The sequence below is a fragment of the Pleurodeles waltl genome, chromosome 4_1 (assembly GCF_031143425.1).
Source record: "Pleurodeles waltl isolate 20211129_DDA chromosome 4_1, aPleWal1.hap1.20221129, whole genome shotgun sequence".
In the NCBI taxonomy this organism is placed as follows: Eukaryota; Metazoa; Chordata; class Amphibia; order Caudata; family Salamandridae; genus Pleurodeles; species Pleurodeles waltl.
The window spans coordinates 674,013,540-674,038,702 of NC_090442.1; the positions used below are offsets into that span (position 1 = coordinate 674,013,540).

Here is a 25,163-nt window from a genome sequence, read left to right on the forward strand (position 1 = left end):
CCTCCGGGAGAAAGGCAACTCTTGATTACTATCAAGAAGCCGTTTAAGGCTGTGTCTTCCCCTACCATTGCTAGGTGGGTTCGCTGGGTCATGTCAGAATCTGGGATTGACATTTGGCGTTTTGGAGCTCATTCCACTAGAGGTGTGATGGCTTTCAAGGCCATTCTGGTCGGTGGGAGATTGGAAGATATCATGAATTCAGCAGATTGGTCCTAGGAGTCGGTTTTTAAGAAATTCTAATTTAAACCTCTCCATGAAGCTGCATCTTTAGTGGTAAACTTTGAACTTGCATAATCCTCGCCTCCGGTCCTGATATAGAATGTAAAATTTCCTAGCTATCGTGAAGGAAACTTTCAATTCTATTAAGGAAACGGAGGTGAGGATTATCCCTCCCTCACACTATAGCAGTATTTCCCTTCCGAGTTAAGTTATATACTATTTGTGGGAGACCTTTTTCTTACAGGTCAGTGGTATTTTTTCTTATCTGCGAAGGTTATTGGTTTTATGAATAATAATGACGTCTCAATTTCGTGATGATCTTGTTCTTTATTTTGCTTCTAATGTTCTTATTCTGTTCATTAACATGTTGGCTATTCTAGCAGGTGCATTGCTTTTGACGCATGTCTGTTCCGGTGTCTGATCTTTTCCTTATTTTGTGGGAGGTGATTCCAAAGGAGAATGAAGTCGCGAGTTCCTTAACTTTCTTCGGTGAAGAAGAGGAAGGACTGTGCCCATCAGTTATATATATATACTCCTCGTTATGGACATTGAATTGGCTCTGGGTTGTTATGGTTACTTGGGCATCATGGGGCTTGAAGTTTATTTTTTTTCCGATCTTTGAACTTTGAACCTGCTGTTGCGAATAAAGTGACGAAAGGACTGCATAATCCTCGCCTCCGTGTCCTTAATAGAATTGAAAGTTTCCTTCACAATAGCTAGAAAATTTTACATTTTATGTTAGGAACAAGACTGCAAATCCCAGAGTGCAAAGCAAAGACCTGCTCTTGGTGAGCTACTCGCGCATGGCACTAAGACATTTGAACTGGTTGAATTGCACCGCATTTGTTTGTACACGTGTAAAAGTTTACAGTTGCACGCTGAAAGAACATTCTTAGACGCTTCCCGCGGTAACCAAAGCAAAACGTATTCTTGAAAAGATGGCCGCCGCGTCTGCGTATTATTAGACAGCTTCGAGGCGCGCACAGCTTTCTGATACGATCACTCTCCGTAACCCCCGCCCCCTTCTCCCCGGCCTCGAGGGTTTTTGTCTTCGATGGAGAAACACTGGTTTCTTGGAAACTTGGACAGTTAATTCACAGTACGAACCCCAGTCATAGAGTGCGCTGCGTTCCCCATAAAAGAGGCTTATTTGCTATTTTGACACCATCCTGCAATTTTCAGATGAAAAATTAACAAATTCTCAAAACATTCTGAAACGTGGTTGAAGCGCTGCGATTTAGGGTCCCGGTGCAATCCCAGAGAGGCTGCTCCTCTGAATGCGCCGCCGCAACAACAAACATAACCAAATACTGTTCAAGAATCTGGCGCTGGGATAGGAAGAAGAGAGAAGCTGTCGCAACCTTGGAAATGTAAATATGGGCGTGGCCTCCGCAGGTATCGATTGGTTGTTGATCTTGGGCTCAGAAAGGTTGGCTCGAACAGGAGGACCCGTGGGCGGGCGTCGCGTAGAATGTAAGCTGGGATGGGCGTTTTCAGGGGAGGGGAGGAAGTGGGCGTGGCATTGCAATCAAAGCAGGTAGGGTGGTTACGATCGGAAAAAAAATGTAGCCGCTGTTGTATCCAGGTAGGGACTGATCTCAATTTGATTGGCGTGCATCTGAATTAGATGGGCGTGTCACCAAACTGTGAATGGTGGGTTTGGGGAGGAGTGGGCGTGACTTTAAGTGCAGGTAGGTGTGGTTGTAGGCCAGCATTCTGGAGGTGGGCGTGGCTCTTGACGCGGAAGTGTGCGGGGCAGTTAAGTCCTGGGCCCGGATCCGGAACACCGAGGGTGGCAGCGGTGGGGATGTGCTGCTGGGTCCTATGGTCAGGGGCGGCGCCAGGGGCCCAGGAGGGGCCCTGATACCTGGGACTTAAGCGGGTGGGCCAAGAGCCGGAATGGAAGCAGCCATGAGTGAGTACCGGGACTGTGCCCTGTGTAAATCAAAAGAGCTAGGAGTCTCTGCTTAGTTACACAATGCTGCGTGCATGGACCGCGCTGAACTATGCAGATGATGACGCGAGAACATCAATACAAAGTAGAGTACCCGGGCAGCACTTTATAAATTACAGCGCTTCACTGCACTCTGCTGTGTATAGTGCGGTGTACTACTTGGACTGCACTTTAGATCAAGTAACTCTGCTCTGTACAGCACAAAGATAGTCAGCCATCTGTATAACTCATGCTGTCCTCTGTGCACGGCCGCGTACGGTGCTAGTAGTGAACGACATATATTAAACGTTACATAACGTTTACAGCACTGTCTACACTGATAGTCTTGCGATGTGCAGCAAGTTAACATCCTTTAATTGTTCAGTATCAAGTGCAACTACATCGACATAGGGATCAGTACGGAGTAGTTGGGCAGCACTTTATGTGATTTTGTTCCACTTTACAACGCCGAATAAATGGCACTTATTGAACTTAACGCACTGCGATCAGAGGCAGCGCTTTAGCATTAATACTGGTTGGCTGTACACCGTGGAGTACGAGCACAGCTAGTTATGCTGGACACATTCACTACACAGCACAACGAACAGGATCTGTTCTACTCCTTAACCAAAGCTGTCCACTCTACATTTATGAGCACGCACATGGCACTTTATACCACAGCAATTTACTGTGCAGCCCCCAACTAAAGAACAACTCTACTCGACACTGCATTACTGTAGCGTTGTGCACGATGCCGGGGCCCTCTCGATCCAAAGTATCACAGTATGAATGCACGTCCCAAAGCCATACCAAACTGGGCTGCATACTTCTTCCAGAGCCGCAATTGTGTGTTCATTCAGTAGCCTGCCTCCAAACACAGTTTCACAACCTGTATTATTGGAATCTAGTGGAGTGCTTTAGAGGAAGAGGATCAAGTGGGGTGCTTTGATAGCCCCGTGAGAGGGGATTTTCTGGATAAACTAGATATTTCGATATGGTGTTGAGGGGTTGTTTCTATGGGGGAGATTTTCTGGATAAACGTTCTGCATTAGCCTGTGGAGATTTTCTGGAGAAGCAGGGTGCGTTGGTAGGTGATTGCCCTGTCAGTGAAACCTTTCTGTAGAAGCTGGTTATATTGATGGTCTTACTTACTTTTTCCTATTATTTTCATTTTACTGAATTTGAAATCATAATTGTCATCATGATGCACGCACGTCTAGATTTAATGTAGTAGTTTTACAGTGGACCTTACCCTAAATTGACGATTTACCTGGTTGGAATCCTTGTGACATTTTGACATTACTGTCTTGCAGGAAGGCCAAAGTTTTTATTTCTTCCAGTATATAGATTATATGTTGTAGCGCCGGTGCCTCAATTGCACATAGTATATATTTCATAAGGAACAGGCCAAAGTGTTAAGAGCACCTTATGTTACGCTGCAGCGCCAAATGCATAGGCCACTTAATAGAAATAATGTTATATTGAGCTGGGCACCCGCCTTCTACGTAGACTATGCCCATGTTTTGTAATAAGTGCTATAAACATAAAGGGCAGATGTATAAAGGCAGTTAGTGGTTGTAAACTGTACAATTTGCTAAGTCAGAGTTGTGACTGCTAAATGGCTTTTTTGAATGTGTTAAACACATTTTGCGATTTACTAATCGGGTACAGCATCGCTGCATGATTTTTGAAGGGCATAACAAATGGCTATTTGGAATCTTACAAAGTTCTTTAATATTAATGCCAACTCAGTGTTCTCAATTAAAGCATTGGTTGAAGAGCCCCACAAATAGCAAGAAAATAATTTTTTTTATTTTTTTTCCATCCGGTTGGTAGCTTTTCAGTAACTGATTTCACTATTTATCTAGCCTGAATAGTCTTTTTAGTATTGTCAATTCCTGTTGGGTTTTGGTCAGCTATTTCACAAATATGAAATTTGATTTGTTTAAGTTGATTTCTTTTCACAAAAACTACCTTCCCACTCATAAGTTTGTTATTTTTGCATATGTCTGATTTACATTTTGAAAGGCTTAGTTTCATAGTTGTTAACATTTGCTCTATATATAAAATTCCACATGGACATTTTAATAACTACATGATGTTCTTGTGTCACATTTAGCAAAGTGATGTATTTGGTCTGTGTTCCTGTTTTTAAATGTGTAACTTCACCTGTTATTTCATTATTGCAAGGAACCTAATGTGAACAAAGAAGAGTTCCTTTAGTTTGTCATCAGAATGTTCTGTGTAGTTGCCTTAGAATGTTTGCATTAATTAGGATTTGTTAGACGGTCTTCTTTTTTGTGTATACAACACCACGTGATTCCTGCTTAAAAAATAAGTCATCATGTGTCAAAGTCTGCCATTGTTTTTTTTGTTTAACAGATCTGTTGGATTTTGAAACTCTTTCTTGGAAAGAAGGTATGATCATTGTAATTGATAGCTTTTTTGGACCGCCACATTGCTCACATATTGTGTATTCCCTTTTCATTCTACCAACACATTATTGAGCCTGCAAAATTGCCGCTTCTAATTTCTTCTAAACATTTCTGACACACATCTCTTCTCTTTTTTCATACAGATAATCGCAGTTAATGATTCTTTTAAGTCTTTATACTCAATTATGAGGATGATTTTGAATCCGTGCTTTCAGAATTCATGTTTTTGCACCTAGTAGACTGTTCTTGACAAAAGATTTTATATATAATTTGGTTAGTTAAATAGGTCCTTTAGTTTTCATCACTTAACCTGTGTATTGGAGTTTTATGGTAGACGTAAACCAAGCTCACAGTAATCACACAATGACAGCATTGACTAGGAATTCTCAAAATACACATGTAGTGTGGGTTAGAGTGACCTTGTGGGAGCAGAGAGAGGATTGTTATATCATACGTTTATGTTGACTTGGTGCTAAGTGTCTTTTAATCTGTGCAAGACAGTCATAAAAGTTGTGATCTTAGCACTTGAAGGGAATGGTGTTGTCTAAAGTCGAAAAAACATATGCCATCAATGTAGACCATATTGTGTGTAAGCCAACGGCATAGTTTGCCCAAATGGTTTTATTAGTTTGTGACGTGAGAGGATAAAAGCTGTCAAATCACACCTTCAAAAATGAAAATGGTCATGAATGGATTGATGTAGTGTAGACAGCTGTAATGTCATCCATGATGTCATTGGTAGTGTTTATGTGATCTCTTCACTTACTTCATTAATGATGTTCTTTGAGTCTTCTGCAGTAATGCCATCAGTGATGTCTTTGAGATGTCGCCAGTAATGCCATGAGCAGGGCAGGGGCACAAGTTATCGTTTATGGTCAGTTTCAAGGTTTTCTTGGTTTTGTTTTGTAACCAACCCTTTGTTTAACTATTTTTTGGGAGGCTGAAATTTCATCCGTTTTTTTTAACACCTGTTATGAGCATAAGAAACCATAATGTGCCCTTAATGTTTTTTGGGTGATTTTTATTTTTTTATTTTTTATATACACTTAACATTCCTTGTATCCAACCCCACTGGGCATGACCTTCATCCTTGTGTAGAAGTTGGTGGTAGGAAGCCAGTGGGAACAGGGACTGACCTCTTCCAGTGCTTGTGCCCAACCCACCAGGTTGCCAACCCTAACACATTGTGTTCGGTTCTGTATAGTAGGAGTTGTCCATAAGACCTACTGTTGAGGCTCTGGGATGAACTTAGTATCCATGATTCTACAGCTTTTTACATCACTCGTTTTAAAGATTTGGTAGATTAAAAAAAAAAAAGAGTTTATTGAGAAGGAAGACGTTCTATTTTTTCTTTTTTTTTGCCAGAGCAGGTGCTTTAAAAAAGAATCTTTTTTCCTTGTGTGTTTTTTTTGCTTTTTAGCATGCATATATATAAATATATATATTTTCTGTCCTATTTTTGCAACAACTTAACTGGTTAACAGCTGTTAGTTAATACGTGGAACAAAGAGCCATATTAGGAATGAAACTCCTTGTTGTGATCATCTTCTAAATTCTTTGCAATTCTGAGTAATGGAGCCACTCTTTTTTGTGGCTGGATCAATTTCCTGCCGTTTTATCTTTAGGATTTGTTTCATGGAGGTTTGCTGAAACTTTACCTTACAGATCTTGGCTTGTGGTAGCCTAATTTGCCTTTACTCAATGCTACTTTTCTGTGTTACATCTTTTGGTGCTTGGCTTTCTCATGTACTGACATTATACACATCCTAAACAGTGACCATAACATCTCTGCCTCAGGATTTTCTCTCGAAAAGTTTGTGAATCAATTTGCGAGTGTTTAGTTTTTCTTGTTTCATGTATGGGTTCAAAATTCGAATATTACTGGTTCCTTTCAGATCGCTCATTGATCAGATGTGACACCTCCATGTTTTTGTGCTTGTGGTACAGAGGTCTAAGGAATTCGTACAGTCTACTGTCCTGGTGCTTGTCAAAATTGTCACCAGATGAATTCATGTTTTTTTGAAAATATGCAAAAACAAAATTCTGTCTCTACTCTTCAAGACAGAATAATCTCAGCACACGAAGACAGGGATTTTTTTCTATGAAACCTGCTCAGTTTTAACACGAAGATGTTTATAATATTAACCAATTACATTGTTTAATGATTGAAAATGTTGCGAGTCCGAAACCTCGATCAGGAAGTCTGTAGATTTCAATCTGGGCATCGTATCACTCACTGCCTTTGACATTTTGGGAGTGACTTCCTATTTTTAAATGCATATATTTGTGCAACAAGGCCAAGGACTTCATGCATTTGTTAATCTTGAGTTCACTATGATAATACACTGCAAACTTAGGTTTGCCATATCCATTCACGTTTTGGGACACGCAATAACAATCTATATATTTAAATTCTCTTTTTCTGTGTATAAAGTTTGCTGACTCCAAATCTAGGCCATGAACCAAATAGTGTAAGACTGGCTCAACCTATTTTCAACCGCAGATGTTCAAAGATTAAATAAATATTTGTTTGCGTATTACGTATTTATTTGTCCTCTTAACCATTATGATCTAATCTTCCTTGCAAACTCCCTTACTTCTCAAATATTTCCCTGTGGGTACATTCTAAATCGGTTGATCCACTGCTGGTCAGTTGGATTTGCAGCTATAAACACCATGGATTTGTTAAAAGATAAAACCACTGATACACCCTTATTTTTTTCTGACACTGAGGAGAATGACTAATGCCAGGAGATAGAGGAAGTGTAAGAAACCAAAACATCTCCTTTATGACCAAACCCTGACTCGAGGCACAAATGGAAAGAACAGCTTTGGCAATTTTGATTTTTGTTTTCGGCATCTGCACACAACAGTCATGCACATAAGGTGAGGGCCTGCGTGGAACTTGAGAACTAGAGCAAGTCTGTCTGGTCTGGAAGGGTGCCCTTTAAAGTCCTCCTTTTCTGAGCATAACTGTGGTCAGCTCACTGGACTGTACAATGCTGACAATGGTAACGGTGACTGTTTACACCTGCAGGACAGGCTGTTTTTACCTGTTGTCTGCAGAGGGAGAATTGTGTATGCATGTGTACTTGGAGCAAGGTAGGAGTGTGTGTGTGATTGTTTGTTTGTTTTTTCACTGTTAAGCTAAAGCATTCTAGAGAGCCCTTGGGGAACCAGGGTGAAGAAGATAGGCGGCATAGGCCCCTTCTAAGACATAGGGAGAATCCATGCCCCTCCTGCTCCATTTCTCCCAGGAGTTTTTACCCCAACAGATCATGAGGTAGGGGCTGCTCTTACGGGATGACCAAGACTGTGGCTTGACCAGTCTTGGTGGAACAATCAGAAATACAGGAACCATCTGAAACCAGTCCTAGGACTGGGCCTATGAAATCCAGAATCTCCACCTACAAATTGCATGTAAGTATTTGTCTCTATACTAAGGAAAGGATGCTTAGAAAAGAAGGCTATCAAGGAACGGTTCAAGAGGAACTGTATGTCTCCCCAATGCAGTCCTAGGAAGCATCCGCACTGTTAGTCCTTGTAACTCTGGTACCCTTGCTGCATGTGCCCAGAGCGAGGCAACTTGCTCCCCGAATCAGTGCTTGCAATAGGCACCTGGATTCCCCCAGAGAAGTCTGCGAAGAGTTAAAGATGGGAGTTCAAAGAGCCTATGAAAGACAGACAAGATGGAGTGCCTATTATGGAGTAGCGCTAAGGAAAAATTGCAACCACTGTTGGGTTTCATCCCAGGGAAGAGAAGTGTGTTGTGCCGGCTTGGAACAGAAGAAATCTGTAAATATAGTTGGTGGTTATACTAGAAATCCCCAGCAGGATCACTGCTGCTACCTGGGGTGGGCTCTTCATTTTTGAGTGGTGGACGTGAGGCTTAGTCCCAAGGAAGATCCAGAGAAGAAGGTTTCTCCTTCCATGGCATGTAAGTTCAGCCTCTGCCTACCTGTGCCGTTGCTGCTTCTCCTCTTTTTAACTGGAGGCAAGTGCTGGCGCACAGTTGCATGATCTGTGGACATCGTTAAAGCCATTGGAAGTGTAACCTCCATATGTACATATGGTATGCCCCACCGATGGCAGCAATGTGAAGAGGAATATGCCCTTGCTCCAAGACTTAACAAGCAAAACAAGCATTTACAATGCATCGGGTCTCGCGTTTGCTCATGTTAGAGCTGATCGCGTTGTAAACTCCTAACCCGACTTTTCACCTATCGGGCAAAAGTGCATTTATGTACATAACCCGAAAAAGTGAAATCAAGTATGTAAAGCGCTCGACTTCTGCCAAGCGAGAGCGGGCTCGTAAATTAGAGAAAAAAAAGTCCACGAGCCCGATGGAAAACAGCGAGCCTCGCATGTTTTCTGTACTTGGTCGCTGCGCTGGAGGAGGGCTAGCCACCGGAAAAGGCATGACATATGCGTGCCTTCGACTAATGAAAGCAAGCAGATTTTATTAGGGAAGGCCACCAACCAATAAAAAACACTGACGTGAAGTTGACAGGGCTCCGAGCCCTTTTCTAAATACAAAAGAGTCTCCCTGCTAAACGCATGCGCGAGCGCATGCAACGCAGACTCGACCCTAAAAAGTACAACGTGCTACAACGTGTGGGAGCAGCTACTTCAGTGGCATAGAGACAGCAGACCGAGCAGTATTGCTCTTGTCGTAGCTATCACTCTTGGGAGAGATAGACGAGCCCCAATGATTGTATAGTGATCCAGGAGCAATCCAAAATTGGTACGGACGGACTGTCTAACTTTCCTTAAATAATTGTGTACATTTTTGCTTCCTGCATTTTATGTGTGATATTGAGCATTGGTGTTCAGTTTTGGAACAAACGGTAAGGTAAGCCCCAGAACATCAGAGGATGTAATAACTGGGGTCCAGTAACACCTGCTTGCCCTGGGACTCCTAAAATGCCCCACAATATCCCGGATAGCCTTTAGAATCCTATATGTAGCAGTCAGTCTTGCTTCAGGAGTTGAATGGTACAATTATTTAACTGCAGTACTTTAAGGTCCCTAATCCTACTCTGCCAGTCACAGAATTGGTGCTTTACAGCGCTCATCCGTGTACACGAGGCCGTTCCAAGTTCTCAAAGAAACCTTCCAAATGCTCTGCTACGTATTCTAGAAGGATTCAGGAGTCTTGTGCTTTCTTGAGTTGGTAACACTCTTGCAGACATGGCGAGGTGGTGACAGTCTGAAACCGGAATTCACGCAGTGTCCATTTTTGGGGACGTGCTTGATTTCCCTCTCATTCCGTGTTTCAGATACATACATTGTGAAACCATTTCTTCTTCGTCGTGTGTGTTTAATTTCCTTCTTTTGTGTTGTAACCTAGGGGATTTCCGTGCCTTCCATTGCAGTGTAGCAGCAACGCAGAGCGATCTGGAAGAATGTGAATATTATTTGTACTCAAGTAATACTTTCTGTCATTTGGCGCAGAGAGCTGGCTCGATTGCTTCTTTCTGGCAAAGAAACCTTTCAGCGAAGGGTTACAGAGCAGGCACCACCACATCTATACATTGCCTCTTATAGAATCAATCGCTTGCAGTCTTAAGAGCACCAGACATACGTCTAGTCGTTTTTAGATCAGAAAAATATTGTACTTGTGTTCTAGAAGGATAGTGTTGATTAAAAACAATGACTAGCGTCCAGCGGAATAAATAGTGATATAAGTTTATGTAAATCCGCAACCATTAATTAAAAAGTCCCTCGACAGGAGAAATGTAACTGCAGCTGTCTCTTCACTAATGAAAGGGTTTGAATTAAAACTTTGTAAGGACAAATGTGACTTATTAGTGCTAAGGTGGTGCTGATGGTGCTCATCAGACGGATGGTGGCGTTCCGTAAAATAACTTCTGGAAGCTGTACACGGTACTGACCTATTTATTTCCTTTGAGATAAAGAACATTGTAGCATATTATTCAGTCCAGATATCTAACAATGGAGAATTCCAGTAACTTGAAGATCACGTATTTACTAACCAACCAAACGCAAAAGGTTGGTTAGGAACTAAACAAGATTGGATCACAACAGGTCTGTTCACCATGTTTGTCAAAATGGCAATGAACAAAACTATTGTGCGTGCTGATATGCTCCTTGTGAAAGAACAGATTGTGATACTTCACAGTAAAAAATAGATGGATAGAGAGAGAGAGAGAGAGATGGAATTTTAATTAAAACAAAAGGTCTTGATTAATGCCAGACCCAGATAGGGACCTATTCTTAAAGAAAGTCACAAAAGTGCGCCTGTGGTATATGTCTTTGCATTAGTGTAGCTTTACATATTTCATGAATTTTCAAGAATGCACAGAAGTAGACCAGGAAATCATACTGCTAAAAATATTTGTGAACTGTATTTTAGCACAAGCAAATTTGCATGTGTAGATTTGCTCCTGTGAAAATCTGTTGAGCATTTATATGCTCACTTTCCCCAACCCAGGAAGAGGTTTTACTTCTGACCCTTAGCAGGAGTACATTTTCAACCTTTCTTGGTATTGCACATTATTAGAGAAGGGCTGTTGGCAACCCTTAAAACATGCAAAGTAGTAGGTCTGCACAGACTTAAAAGGACATCTCACCCTTGGAACTATTGCCCAATGGACAAGTAGATATTTTATTAATTCCACACCCCAGCATACCAGATATGCAATATGAATGCTTTGTCCATGTTGTCCTCCAGCTTACTGTGTTAGTTACCATGCAACCGTTCCTTGCCCTTTTTAAATTATGCTACACTATTTATTCTCCCTGTTTCTAGTTGTGAAGGATGAAGGACTGGGGCATCTCCCACTTGGATTCAAGCTCACTTTCAAGACAGATTACACATAGTACTCTACAGTTGGCCCACCAGGGTGAACGCCTGTATATATGCACAAACATGTTGCATGCATTCTGTAGACCTGATAGGATTTATAGCAAATCTAAACCTGCTGCCTGGGGCTAAATACTACATTTGGGTTCATTTTAGTTTTCGCTTTTTTGTAACAGTGCAACCAAAGCAAAAAGTACAGCCATTGCCATAGAAAATGTTTTGCTTTCTGGGTGAGCTTGATAAAAAATGTCTGCCCTTTTGTTGAATTGGGAATGGAGCGAAAAGCTTGTAACTTTTGTTTCAGTAACAAGTGCTCATGTATCGAAGTGTAAGGAGGTGTGATAACAGCCAGTGGCAGCTTCTCACTTCGCAGCATGGCATAAAATGAACTGCCAATAAACAAGTATACAGATAAGAAGCAGGTTGGGGCTCATGAAGGTACATTTTGTGGTCTTTCCACGCACTCCTGTCTCGCTCTGTAGCACCAGGCCTGACTCGCCAAGCTTTTCTGTTCACTGAACCGTCCTGCAATGTTTTTGTTGTGTTATGTGTGGCCCAGAGAGAGCTTTAGTTGTTGCGCCACTCACGATTTATTTTTTTAAACACACAGCCTTTTTCATCCATTAATCTCTTAGCTGTCACTGCCATTTTGTTTCCGTTGGTCACAGACTTCAGAATTAGGCAGTGGGTCACCACACTACAGCCACTGACTCTCTTCATGGCGAGTGATGGCATTTCACTCTTGCACATGTCATCCACCAAGAAAGCAGTCCATTGGAGTGTCAGGTATGGTAGGCCAGTCTCTGCTATTATGTATTTATTTTTTAATTACTTTTGTAATGGGTCATCCTTTTTGATATTTCAATTCTTATTTCCGAGTATTTTTTTTTTGCATGTACATGCATGCTACATTTTTACTTTTGTAACATTTTTCGGTATTTTTACACTTTGTGTATTGTGCCTGTTTGCAAAATAAATAAATAATACAAGTGTTCGTAATGCCAGTAGGTTTGGCTGCTAGAAGAAAGTGCCTCTTGAGTCATTGATGGATTTAAGCAGTCACAATTTAATTTAGTGACAGGGAGACAGGTGAGAGACTAATGTGGCGCCTTAATGGTTGATTCCTAACCGACGTCCCGTTCCCCCCCCCCATTGCTGTTCAATGAATTACAGCCGTTCTTAGAGACCAATCGAAGGACAGAGGAATTGCCAGAGTGGCTTGCAAATCCACCACAAGTTGAATTACCTGGTCTTGGAGGCAAGTCCTGAGAGAAGGACTTTCAGATCACAGACATCGAGACAGCCATTCTAAAATTGAAATGTAGTAACCAAGATCATCACATTGAGCATGTGAGCCGGTAATTGGCCGTGGATAGGACCCCCTTGTGTGAGCATTGCTTGGAGGAGGCCCATTGATGCTGGGAGGCCTCTACCAGACGAACATATGAGTGATAGGATAAGTCTAACAAACTCCTCTATGGGTTGGCCACCAAAGACATGGAATCCAGAGTGGTTCCTATAATTATTGATCAGTCCAGATCAAAGTTAACAACGGTGCCCAAGATGGCTTTTTCCTTCGCAGAGTATTATGGTTCTCTCTCTGCCGCAGGTAAATGCCTTTCTTGAAAGGGTCAATACCCGTTGATCGGTGAACTGACTTTAATCCTGGTAAGACCCCCGGGCCAGGTGTGTTTCGGGCTGTAAGAACTGAATACTACCGCGAATTGCACCCAGTTATCTTACCTCCTCTGTAATCGGTCTCCAGGGGTCAATTGCCTCTGGCATTAGACCTTGCAACTATAGTGGTGCTGCTGAAACTAAGTAGGACTCTGGATTGATGCATCACCTACCTCCTAATCCCCCTCATAAACTCCAAGGCGAAACTCCTTGCCTACTGTGGTAGACTGTGAGATTACATGTAACAGAATGCCTGCCTCCATGCTTCAGCACAGTGTCATAAGAATTCACCCTTACAAGGCTATTGTTGTTAACATATTTTCACCATTTGTCCTATACTGTTTACCATTGGTTTGGCACCATAACCAACAAAGGCCTGTAGAAGTGCACATAAGTTGGCATGCAATCAGATATCCATTAAGAAATATGTAATAAACTGCAGGTGGCAAAACAATATACAAGCCATCTCAAATGTTCCTAATACAGATAATCACAGTGAAAGCTCAGACTTTGTCAGTGGGGTGACTAAGACCAAAACGTTTGTCTACATTATTCTGCAACATTCATGTAACAAATACCTGCAAAGTGTGATAACAGTTCATCATTAAAAGCCTGTTAGTTTTAGCAAATGCTTGTCACAAAAAATAAGATGCCAACTGCCTTTGTCATACCTTTTCATAATAAACAGATCAGACCTATTGCATTAGTCATAACTTTTCCAAGTGAAGCAATGATTGGCCTGTCCCGATAATGAACTCAGGCCTACTGTATTGAGCAAAAGCTTTCCCACAAGGCATAGTGCTTCAGCCATAGTAAAATACTCTCTTCTCAAGATGGTTTTACAAGGATTATCACAGTGAACATCTTTTGTCACCAGTGTTGGTTCGAGAGGACAACAAGCACTAAACCCCTTGCCTACTACACTAATCTGTGCGATTTCATGTTACAAAATACCTTCTTACAGACTTTAATGAATAGTAATAATAATCTACTCTTGAATGGCTACTGACTTTAACATATTCTTTCCACAATAAAAATGTAAGGCCTGCTGCCTTTATCATAACGTTTCATAATAAACAGATCAGACGTATTGCCTTGATCAATTTGATTGCCACCATAACCAACACAGGCTTGCTGTATTTGAGCATATGCTTTTCACAAGGCAAAAAGAGCAATACATGTTCTCTTTAGGTTTCGCCTGCACGTTCGTGTGTTGTGCTTGCAAAATCTTTGTTGATTTAAAGGAAAAAACACGTTAAACGGGACTTAGAAACCACCCCTTACTTGCCTGAACTCACCGTTGGCTTGGTCGTGCATTGCTCTGATTTATATGCTCCTGATTGGCCAACACGTCCTCTGCACGTTTTCTGCTTCACTTTCTGCTGTCTTCTTTGCCATTCATGCCATCGTGTTGCCTTTGGCCCGAGTACTCCTTCGGACACTGGCCAATGTCCTTCCTCTGGCTATGACACGGAAGGTACTTCTTTTTAGGGGCGAGCGCAAAGTGCTCCGTCCCATGTTGTAATCTCTCTTTGGGCTTCAAACCACACCCGTGTCACGTCAGTCTCTTTCATTGGTTCGCGGGCTTGCCTTTTAAAATCTGCTTGCTTTCATTAGTGAAAGGCATGCATATGTCATGCCTTTTCCGTTTTTTAGCCCTCCTCGAGATCAGCAACCAAGTACTGAAAACATATGAGGCTGCATGTTTTCCGTCCGGTTTCTGGACTACTTTTTCTCTTTTTTCGCAGCGCGATCTCGTGGGCAGAAGTCGTGCGCTTTGCATGACATCAACTCTGTTACATAATTAGTTGCACTTTTGCCGGTTACATAGATAATTGCATTTTTGCCGGTTATATGGATAATTGAATTTTTTCCTGTTACATGGATAATTGCACTTTTGGCGATAGGTTTCACTACGAGTGAACTTTTATTTCCTTTTGTGTGTCTGCTTTGCACTGATGATGGCCGTCCGCTCTGTTTATGTGAAACTTTTACTTTTCAGTTTATATGGCAAGAAAAGTCCAGTTAGTTATGTGAAACTGTTTTATTTTCATTTTCAATTTATGTGGCAAGAAATGTCCGGTTAGGAATTTACAATGCTAATTGCTCTAGCTCAAGCAAACTCATTGCATTGCAAATGCTTGTTTCTTTCTGCATTCTGTTTTCTTTCTCCACTTACATCTGCTTTCTTTGTAGCCATCTCCTGTCTTCTTTATTCGCTGCCCTTCTTCTTTCTTTTTTTGCTGCTGTCTTCTTTCTTCGTTGCTGTCTTCTTTCTTCTTTGCCACATGCCATCTTCTTTCTTCACTGCTGTCTTCTTCGCAGCATGTCATTATCTCTATCTTATTTCTTCGCTGCCCATCTTCTTCGTCATGTGCTGTCTTCTCTGTCCAATGAAACCGTTAATAGTTGTTTATGTTGTGATGCATGTTGAATTTTTTTAAAAACAACATAAATGGCTATTAACGGTTTATCCAAAAAAAAAATTCGTTGGAAGCATTCCAGTGTGGATTGTTTTTACACTGTGTAGGATGTAGACTAGTATATTTTTTTACATGGACTCGCCCCAATGAAGTTAGTAAGCAAGAGATTTGGGGCCATATGTACAAACACCTTTTTCCATAGAGACAGAATGGGTAAAAACCTTTGCTACATCCGGCCCTTGGTGTTGGTTACCCCCAGTGGTAAACCTTTGGAGTAGAAATTTTGCTGTATGATAATCATTGTTCAGAGAGGTTGTATATTTTTTGCAAACTATAATTTTGTAGTGTTAGTAATTTTGATGAGTGTTTGCCTGATGGTTATCTTCTGAGAAAGATGTAGATTAGTTTATGCACAACAACTTTTTTCACAATAGTGATCTTAAATGACAAAAACGCTTCCTAATCATGTATTTCTGTTTTTATTTATGTCTGCCTCCTCAGTTTCAACTCGACACATGTCAAATTATCTTTGTGGTTGTCAAAAACGAATGTCCATTTTCTTTCTCCATCTCCGGCTAGTATATCTAATTATTAATGGGCTACTATTTGCTTTTCTCTCTCCTCTTTCCAACGAAACCCTGTTAGTATGGGATGTTGCATGACACACAGACTTTACATTAAAATGCATAGACGGTCATCTATATTTGTACTGATTTTATCAGCTCTCTAAAAAACCCTTACATTTAGTATACTTCTTTTTTTTTAACTAACTCTGAAATACTCCGTATATTTAGAAAAAATAGCCTCAAATTACAATGGCCAGCTAATTGTCAACAGGAGCAAACTAGCATTGATTCCATAACTTGTCATAGCTTGATTACTGTGACTATGAATTATTTAAACGAAAAAGCCACACTTTCTCAGGCAGGAAAATTCACCATATCGTAAATTGCTGCTATTTCCCACCTCTGCCACATTTCCCTCCCCCTCCCCCAAGTCACCTCCCATCAGCGAAGGAGCCTCTTGCAGACATGCCATGGCTAAGAGTTGAAATCCTGCGGAGTAACTGGATGTTCTGCCAGTCTCGTTGTTCAGCTCGGCATGTCGAGGCTTTTAATTGATTCCGAGCATTTGGACTTGTGTACAGGCCTCACCTGCAACTTGTTTACTTGCTTTCGTTTCGCCTTATCCAAGAAGACTGAAATGGCTGCAGCTGCGATCACATCAAAGGCAGAAGCCTTGTCTGATATTGTACAATGCTCTAATAGTTCAGCGCTTTGCCAGGCGCAGGAAGTTGTATTTTTGTCTGTTTTGTCTTATACATCAAATGCTGACAACTTTAAATGTGCTCCCGAAGGCGCCAACGAAGGCCTGAAGTGTAGCAGTCTCTTGGATAAAGCACAGTGGCTTTAACAAATAAGAGCATAGGCCACAGAAGAATTGTAGGTATCTCATGCTCTCGCAAGCAGAACAAAGGACATTTGTGTGATTTGTATTAAACATGTTCCACCGGCCCTCCAAAAACCAGCATACTGTTTTGTTGTTTTTACTCACTATATCGGCCATATACGCCCAACAGATAAAATTCAGGGACGCTAGTATGCTAGAGTTTGCCCAGTATTTTACCATCACTGATCTAGCAGCAGGGGCGGGTGATGCCGGGGGGAGGTGGTGGAGCACTTCTCCTCCAGCACACACTGACAAAGGAGGACAGGCTGCTGTTTGCCCTTTGTGTTCCAGAAATGTGAACAGACCAGGGGCCGTATTACAGAAGTGCCCCGGGGCGCAACAGGTGTTTGCGCCCGTTTTGCCCTCCCGGGGTAATTTGGTATTACGGAAGGGGCCACAGACACGTGTGCGTCCCCTCCTGTAATACAGATAGCGCTGGTGCACATAAAACGCCAGCACGATCATCAGAGGGTGTTCCGTCATTTACATAAGGGTGTCTACCCATGCAAATAAGGGAATTCCTTTGCCTCTGGACTCGTGCTGTATCATACACACTGGCGCAGCGGCAAAGAAGCTGCCGGGAGGCGCATTGTCAGTGCGCCCCCTATTTGCAGCCCTCTAGAGTGAGGTAAGTGGGTCTCATGGACCCCCCAGACAACCTCTTGCAGGTGGGTGCAGTCCGTCACTGCACCTGCATGCAAGGGGATCTCTAATCCCCTTCAAAGTGCAGGCGGTTTCCCGCCTCCAGTGAGAAACACAGAGTGGCTTCAAAGCGGTTGTATGTCGGAACGACGCCTGCCGGAACAACGAATGCCAGAACAACGAGGTCGGAACAACTACCTCGTTGTTACCACTGATGCCTTTACCACGAATGCCTTAACAACGATTTTTCGTTGTAAAGGCATTCCTGGTAAAGGCATTAGTGATAGGCATCCATTGTTCCTGCATGCGTCCCCCTTGGCCCCCCACCCCCACCCCTAAAATTACCACGACCCCCCCTAAAACCACACCAACCCCCCACCCTTGCCCCTAAAATTACCCGACCCCCCCCAACCCACCCCTAAAACCCCAACCCCCACCCCTAAAACTGACCCCCACCCTACCCCCAAAACCTAAAACAACCCCCACCCAATCCCTGAAACCTAAAGTACCCCAACCCCCACCCCTAAAACTACTCCGAGCCCCCCACCCTGCCCCTGAACCTAAACCCCCCCCAACCCCCTTCCCCGCCCCTAAAATTACCCGACCCCAACCCACCCCTAAAACCTAAAGCCCCAACCCCCGCCCCTAATTCCCAGAAAATACCCCGACCCCACCACCCCCGGCCCTAAACCTAAAACCTGACCCCCCCACCCCGCCCCTAAACCAGAAAATACCCCGACCCCCCCCCAACCCTGGCCCTAAACCTAAAACTCCCACCCCCGGCCCTAAAACTTAAACCCCCACCCCCGCCCCACTTACCTGAATCGTCGCCTCGTTGCGTCGTCCTCCTCAGCCGACTCCCTTGTTTGTGCCTTAACCACGCATGTGCGTTGTTCAGCACATGCGTGGTTAAGGCACAAAATAACGAAGTCGTGGTTAAGGAAAGCGGTGTTCCGCTTTCGTTAACCAGGACTTCGTTGTTCGGGAGTCTGCCTTAAGGCCGTTTACCCTTCAAAGCAGCTGCTCCATTTTTTTACATGAATGCGCTGCCCCCACGGCGGCATGAGTTTGCGACTGCCCTGGGGACAGCGTATTATATGCAGTAGGGCGCAAACAGAGAATGTATGCTGTATGTACAATAGGGCCCCAGATATCATATGCCAGTTTATTTGTTTTCTTTCACCTGAGCTGGAGACACTGCACAGTGTTCATGTCAGCAGCCCAGAGGAGGAGCATCTGCAGTGCTCCATAGATTGTGCATGTCTGAGGGGCACCTTTCATTGTAATCCCTCTCACACGTTTACAATGCCATGGACATGCTTACACATGCCCTGTGCAGGGGGATAGGACCCTACTCAGCAAATGGTGTAACTTCACTTCTCCCCAAACTCTATCAGAGGCCATCAGAGAATATGGGTGAAGGAAGCTTGACCCTATCCTGACTTCTGATAGGGCAATTAGTACAGCTATAGTAGGCTTTCGATACGTCAAGGAATGAAGCAGTGAAATAATCTCAAACTTGAAAGGAGCTGTCCTGAATCCCATACTGCAGTTAGGTTCACTACGGGAGGGATCTTTCTGGAGCACACCTGCGCACTTACATGAGGGTGTGGGCCCATGCAAATGAGGGAATTCCTTTGCCTCTGGGCCCGTGCTGTATGAAACACACTGGCGCAGCAGCAAAGTAGCTGCCAGGAGGCGCATTGCCAGTGCCTCTGTGTGGCCTTCTTGCTGGGCCCCACATTTGAACAGTCCGTAAGTTCCAGCCTGGCATAAGTTGTTGACGGCATTGAAGGATTTTTATATTCTTAGCTCAATCATCCGTCTCTCTGGCGGATTACTGTCACTTCTAGGCATTCTACTATCACCCTTCAACAAAATGTTGAGGTAATATAAATATTTTACCTCAAGCGCCCCCCCTTTGGGTTTCATACAAACGCATTGCCCCTTTTGCTTGATGTGCTTGTTAATATATATTTTTATTCGCTGATGTGCTAAAGCATGTGAAGAAATTATCAGAGCCTAGGAACAGTAGCAGGCTATAGAGAGGCGGAAAGGACAAAGAATACAAAGAAGAATGGTTGCTCTCAAAAGGGAGACAGGTAAAAGGAGATTGTATAGCTGAAGGACAGCTTGCGGGACAACAGTACACTGCTATATACTGTGCTGCCAGGAGAGGGCATAAAATGCAACTTTAGAAAGAAAGGATTTCGGAGGCGTGGCAAAGACAGCAAATAGAGAAGGTAGCAAAACATTGCAGAGAGGCACACTGCCCACCAAATAGACAGCAGGGCGCAGCATCAGTGAGAAATGGGAACGGAGATGATACAAAGAGACATGTCCTAAAGAGAAATCATGGTAGGAGATAGACTCCAGATAGTTAGCAGACAAGAACAGAGAGATTGCCTTGAGAACGAACTGCTTGGAGACACACTGCAGAGGGAAAGGTCAACAGTAGATTGGGAAATGGCAGAGAGAAATTTCAGGAAATGGGTAATAGCGTGGAGAGCAGATCAGTATTGGATGGTTGCTTTGCACAAGATAGCACAGTAGAATCAACAGCAGAGAGGAATGATGTCATATGAGAAAGTAAAGCTCAGGGCAGCGAGGGAGGAGGCCCAACAGAGGAAAGACACTACATAGAGATGAAGGTTTACTGAAAAGAAGGGTATGGGAGTTAAGACCAGCAACGGACAAAAGAGAGGAAGTTCAGCAGAGAAGTGTAGGAGAGAAAAACTGCTGAGGCGTAGAATAGAAGAGACAGACTGCTGAGAGATATTACAGCAGAGGAGGAATTGAGAAAAACTACAGAAGGATGGTGGCAGAAATGTTTAGACACAGACTTAAAAAAAGAAAGATAGTATGAAAATATACAAGCAAAATGCATTGCTTCCGTTGTAATATTCTTATGAAAATGATTACGTGTCTCTTAGTCTTATGCACTCATATGAACCTGTTGGATCTCATCATCTCTGAAGATTACATCATTCAATATTTAAAATTTTGAATATTGCACTGTCAAGAAACAGAATAATAGTACATGAAATGGTATTCCACTATGTTTTCTTAAGCATTTTTGGAAAAGGGCTCTACAGTGGCATTAAATACTGGTTCGCACTTTGTTGATGGAAAGCCCCTTTTTCTTAACTTATCCACCACATTTTAGAAGTCTGTTTTAAGCTGTTGGTAATATTAAAATCCACGAAATGCAGAGGACTTTGCAGCTAGGTGGTAACTCCTCCATTTGATTAATTTGCAAGAAAGACACATGCAGGCCAATGTAGATACTCACCAAGATTCATGTCTCTATAGTTGAACGGCTGCGTTAAAGAAATGAATGCTCTTGTACATGATGATGCTAAGGGACCTGAAAGGCACAATTGCATCATGAGTGACAATGTGAGTACACAGTGAAAATGACAAGGTACTATTTTTCTATGGGGGAGAGGTTATGCAAAAAAAAAAAAAAACGTATTTAACGTGGAATGCCTGCATTTTCAGATCCTGGCAAGCTCATGTTTGAATTAAGAGACTATTTATGAAAGATGTTTTCACCCAGGCTTTTGAAGAAAAGTTCAAGCTCAGGTCTGAAAAAGTATTGCTGAATTTAGTTGCTATTTATTAATTTGTGTGGAGGTACATCTATACTGTTAAAACTTTCTGTGGTATCACTACTGCTGTCCCAGGCAGTAGCTAGAACCTGTCTCTTACTATAATTTATGTGTGATGGGCCAGAAGCATTACTGTAGCACTATAGAATTTGTCTTGCTCGGGTGTCTTTCTCCTATGAATGTGATATTTGTATTACTTTTGTGTTTTCCACCGTGTCCCTTTCATAGAAGCACAGGTCTAGGCAAGATGGAAAAATGACGTGAAGGAAGTTGCTATGCTCATATTTAAAAAATAAATCACCAGTTGATGTATAACCAGATTTGTTTAGCAGTATTGCATGCTTTTTTTTTTTTTGTTTAGCCAATTTCCATATTTATTGATGAAAAACAATTCAGTGTTTTCTTGGAAGGGTGAGGCTCAACCCCTGTTGAGTGTAAGACTTATGACCACATACATATTGGGTATACTTATTTTCTTACGTATATCCCACCACTTTCAAAGTTAACTGTCTAGTTAGAAGTCCAGATTAGGGAAACCTCAGTGACTGATGTATGAAAAGGCTCTCTACTGTTGTTGCAGTCCAATCTAGAAAGTGGCCCTGAAGTGAAAAATTCCGATTTTCATTTACACAACTTTTCAGCTACAAATAAAGTATAATTTATAACAAGAATATGCATGCTTCAAAATGAACCCACGCGTATGAGTATATCAGACAAATAGGAGGCTTTATTTATATGTTTATTCATTTTGTAGTTTTACGTAGCGCAAACCGAACCCATTGCTGTTCACATGTTTCACAGTGACAGGTGGAAAAGTTAAAAGACATAAACAAGCATTGGCTAAGCCAATAGGCCTGGCCTTGGCATGCTGTGCAATGGTAAAATATTTTGTATTTTTTATTCTAAACATAGCCATAAAAATAAAACAAATAACATCTGAACATGGCTGCCACAGGCTTGCATTAAACATTTCAAATAAAAATAAAAAAAATCACTGATGTGGCCTTTCTCCTATTGTTTTAGGTGTCGCCTACATATTGCGTTTAGCTGTCTGTGTGCTAAAGACCTTAGGGGTGTGGATTTATTAAAATATCTTCTTGTCCATGGGACAGATTGCTTCTTAAATCTACTTGTTCTCTAAAACAAATCTACTTGCCCCTTTGGTGCCTATGTAGTGCGGTGACAAATTATGGCAGCAATCTCATTATGTAGGAGCTCTGATAATAGCCTCTCTGATTATGCCAGGGCTACTACCAGGTAGGGCTTGAATACTTGCATTTTCAATCCCTACTGTAGCAATTTCCTTATTTTTCCACCTTTCCTCAGATCTACATACTGGTGCTGGACGAAGCAGTAAGTAATAGTTCCAGGGCTGGAATGCCTTTCAGTCTGTAAACCTACTAACTTGCATGTCTTAAGGATTTTCACCAGGTCTTCTCTAATCTTTTCCCATAATAAGAAACTTTGGAAATTTACTCCTGACAATCGCAGAAGTAGAACTTCTTACAGGGTTGGGAAAAAGTTGCTGGAACGAAAGTAAACCTGTAAACGCTCAATAGATTTTCACATGAGCAAATCTACACATGCATATTTGCCCATACTAAAAACAGTTTACAAATATGTTATAGGAGTACAATTTCCTGGTATACTTCTTATAAATTTATGAAAGCCACTAATTCAAAGACATATACCATGGGTGCACTTTTGTGACTTTCTTTAAGAATTGGGTCCCTAATTAGGTCTGGCATTAACAAAGACATTTTGTTTTTGTTAAACTTCTATTTCTCTATCAGCTGGCTTTACTGTGAGTGATGCCATTCTGCTCTTCCACTGGGGGCATATTGGCACACAAAGTAGTTTTGTTCAGTGCCAGGAATCACAGTGGCAATCAGTGGTGTATTGAAACTGGAGGGGGCCCCTTTGCAAAGAACATGGAGGAGCCCATCTCCAGACTCACTGAGGGCAGGTGCTGTGCTGAAGGGGCCCCCTGAAGCGGGGACTGCAGAGCCTTTGTTACGCCACTAGTGGCAACGTGTGCTTTTAGAGATCAGAACCTTTTTCTTTTTTTTTTGCGGGGGGGGGCAGTGTATGTTGCCATTGTGAGGGCTAGGCAGCTCCCACAACAATAAAGTGTTGCAAAAGCCATTTCAAAACAAGACACACATTCACAGATTGACAAAACTAAAAGACTCCCAAAAAGTTTTGGATTGGTTGCTTTGTCAGTGCTTGTTTATTTTCATGCTTCCCATAATCTTGTTGAAAAATGTTACACTGATTTTCCATTAGGAATATTTTTTGGAAATACTAGCATGCATCAACACATTTTACTAAAAGACGCTTCAAAGAAATAACACCTAAAATTTCACAGTAGCGAAACTTTTTTCCATAGCTGCATTTTTTTCTGAACATTTTATTTTAAAAGCAAAGAATCCTCACTCATGCTTACAAGCTTCTGCAAACATTTGCATCTAGTCAGAGAGCATTCTGGGAGGATTATATTTAACCTCATATTGGTAAACTTTTCAAACATGTATGTACACTTTTTTTTTTTTTTTTTTGCTGCAACCACTGTCAGTAGTGCAGTGTGACCTTAAAACATTTATTTACAGCGCTCACCCTAAAAATGAAGGCTTACATTTAATGTAATTACAAGTTAGGACAGCGTTAACATATGGACATGCATTACCTCAACTGCAGGCAGTTCCCCTCTCTGTAAACTGGCAGCCAAAGGGTTTGTGCTGCAGAGGGCTGGGCCCAGTTGTCCAAAGGACAAAATAAACATGAAACCTTGTTGCTCTTGACCCCAAACAAGATGTCCCGGGCAGCGGGCGATAGGAATTCCGCATCCCTGTGACCTTTTGTGAACCATGCCAAAAACACAAAGTGGGATTCAGACAACCCGTTGCTTACCATTGTTTGGTTTTCTTGTCACTGTCATTTGCTTGCTTCTTAATGGTTTTGCTTCCTCTTCTTCTGTTCAGCTATCCCTAGAGCAGGGCATTTTACCATCCTTTTGATTGGATGACTTGTATCCTTCCACTTCTCACAGTTTAGGAACTATTTCTTTCTTTAAGCACTTGATTAGAGGGCATATGTTTTTTTCCTCTGTTCATCGCAAAGCTTCCATAAATCAGCCCTCCCCCTCATTGCTCCCTCCTCTTCCCACTTGCTCTCTCCTACGTGTGTGCTTTTCCTATTGAAAAACATGTTCTTTGTTGCTGCTTCATTACCCACCCCCTGAGACAGTCCATTCCTCTCCTCACTCTGGATATTTTTGGTTTATACCCCTGTGACTTAACATTGCTTCCCTGGCCACTTCATATTTTTCTCCCTAACCCCACCCCTACCTGTTCTTCTGTAGCCCCCCATTCCACACAGATATTACTTTTTATTTACTGTTTGGGAGGATCGTCGGCTCAGATTCGCTACTGGCCCTCTTTGTTTCCAAAAAAGCATGTCCATTATTATTTTAAAGAAAATGGTGCCTGCGTCATTTAGTATGCACTTACACATGTCTGCTGCTAAAGCTGTCTCAAAGGCCAGACCTACAGATGACATGACAACAGGAAATCACAGCAAACTGCCAGATATCACAGCAGCATTGTTCACCATATAAAAGGGCAAAAACAGATCATCATTATACATCACTGGTTTCAGTGAGTGTGTTGAATTAATCTAGGTGGATTCATTAAAGGAAACGGCTGCCATGAAATAGAGATCAGGAGAGGGTAGCTGTTGATAGGAAATAAAGAGGAACTGGTTAAGGATAATATAGGAATGGAAAGGAGGAGGGAGGCAGAATCGAAAACGTGGCGTTGTCAATTGAAAAATTGGGGGTTGTTTCAGGAACAGAGTTCAATTTGAACTCTTTGAAGGTGCCTACCGAACCAGTGGTGCAAAGGTCAGGATGACAGTTACAGGCTCTGGTGTTACTGTCTGAAAAGCAAT

The 25,163-nt window shown here is 42.2% G+C and overlaps 1 protein-coding gene across 1 annotated transcript in view; it reads left to right on the top strand.

Moving 5' to 3' along the window:
- Window positions 1–1,952: 1,952 nt before the first annotated feature.
- USP6NL (USP6 N-terminal like) overlaps window positions 1,953–25,163 on the top strand; it is a 751,219-nt gene continuing 728,008 nt past the window's right edge. Inside the window, exon 1 of the mRNA XM_069229194.1 lies at window positions 1,953–2,134. Within this exon, the coding sequence (XP_069085295.1) occupies window positions 2,119–2,134 (16 nt within the window). The 5' untranslated portion in view covers window positions 1,953–2,118. The remainder of the gene's footprint in view (window positions 2,135–25,163) is intronic.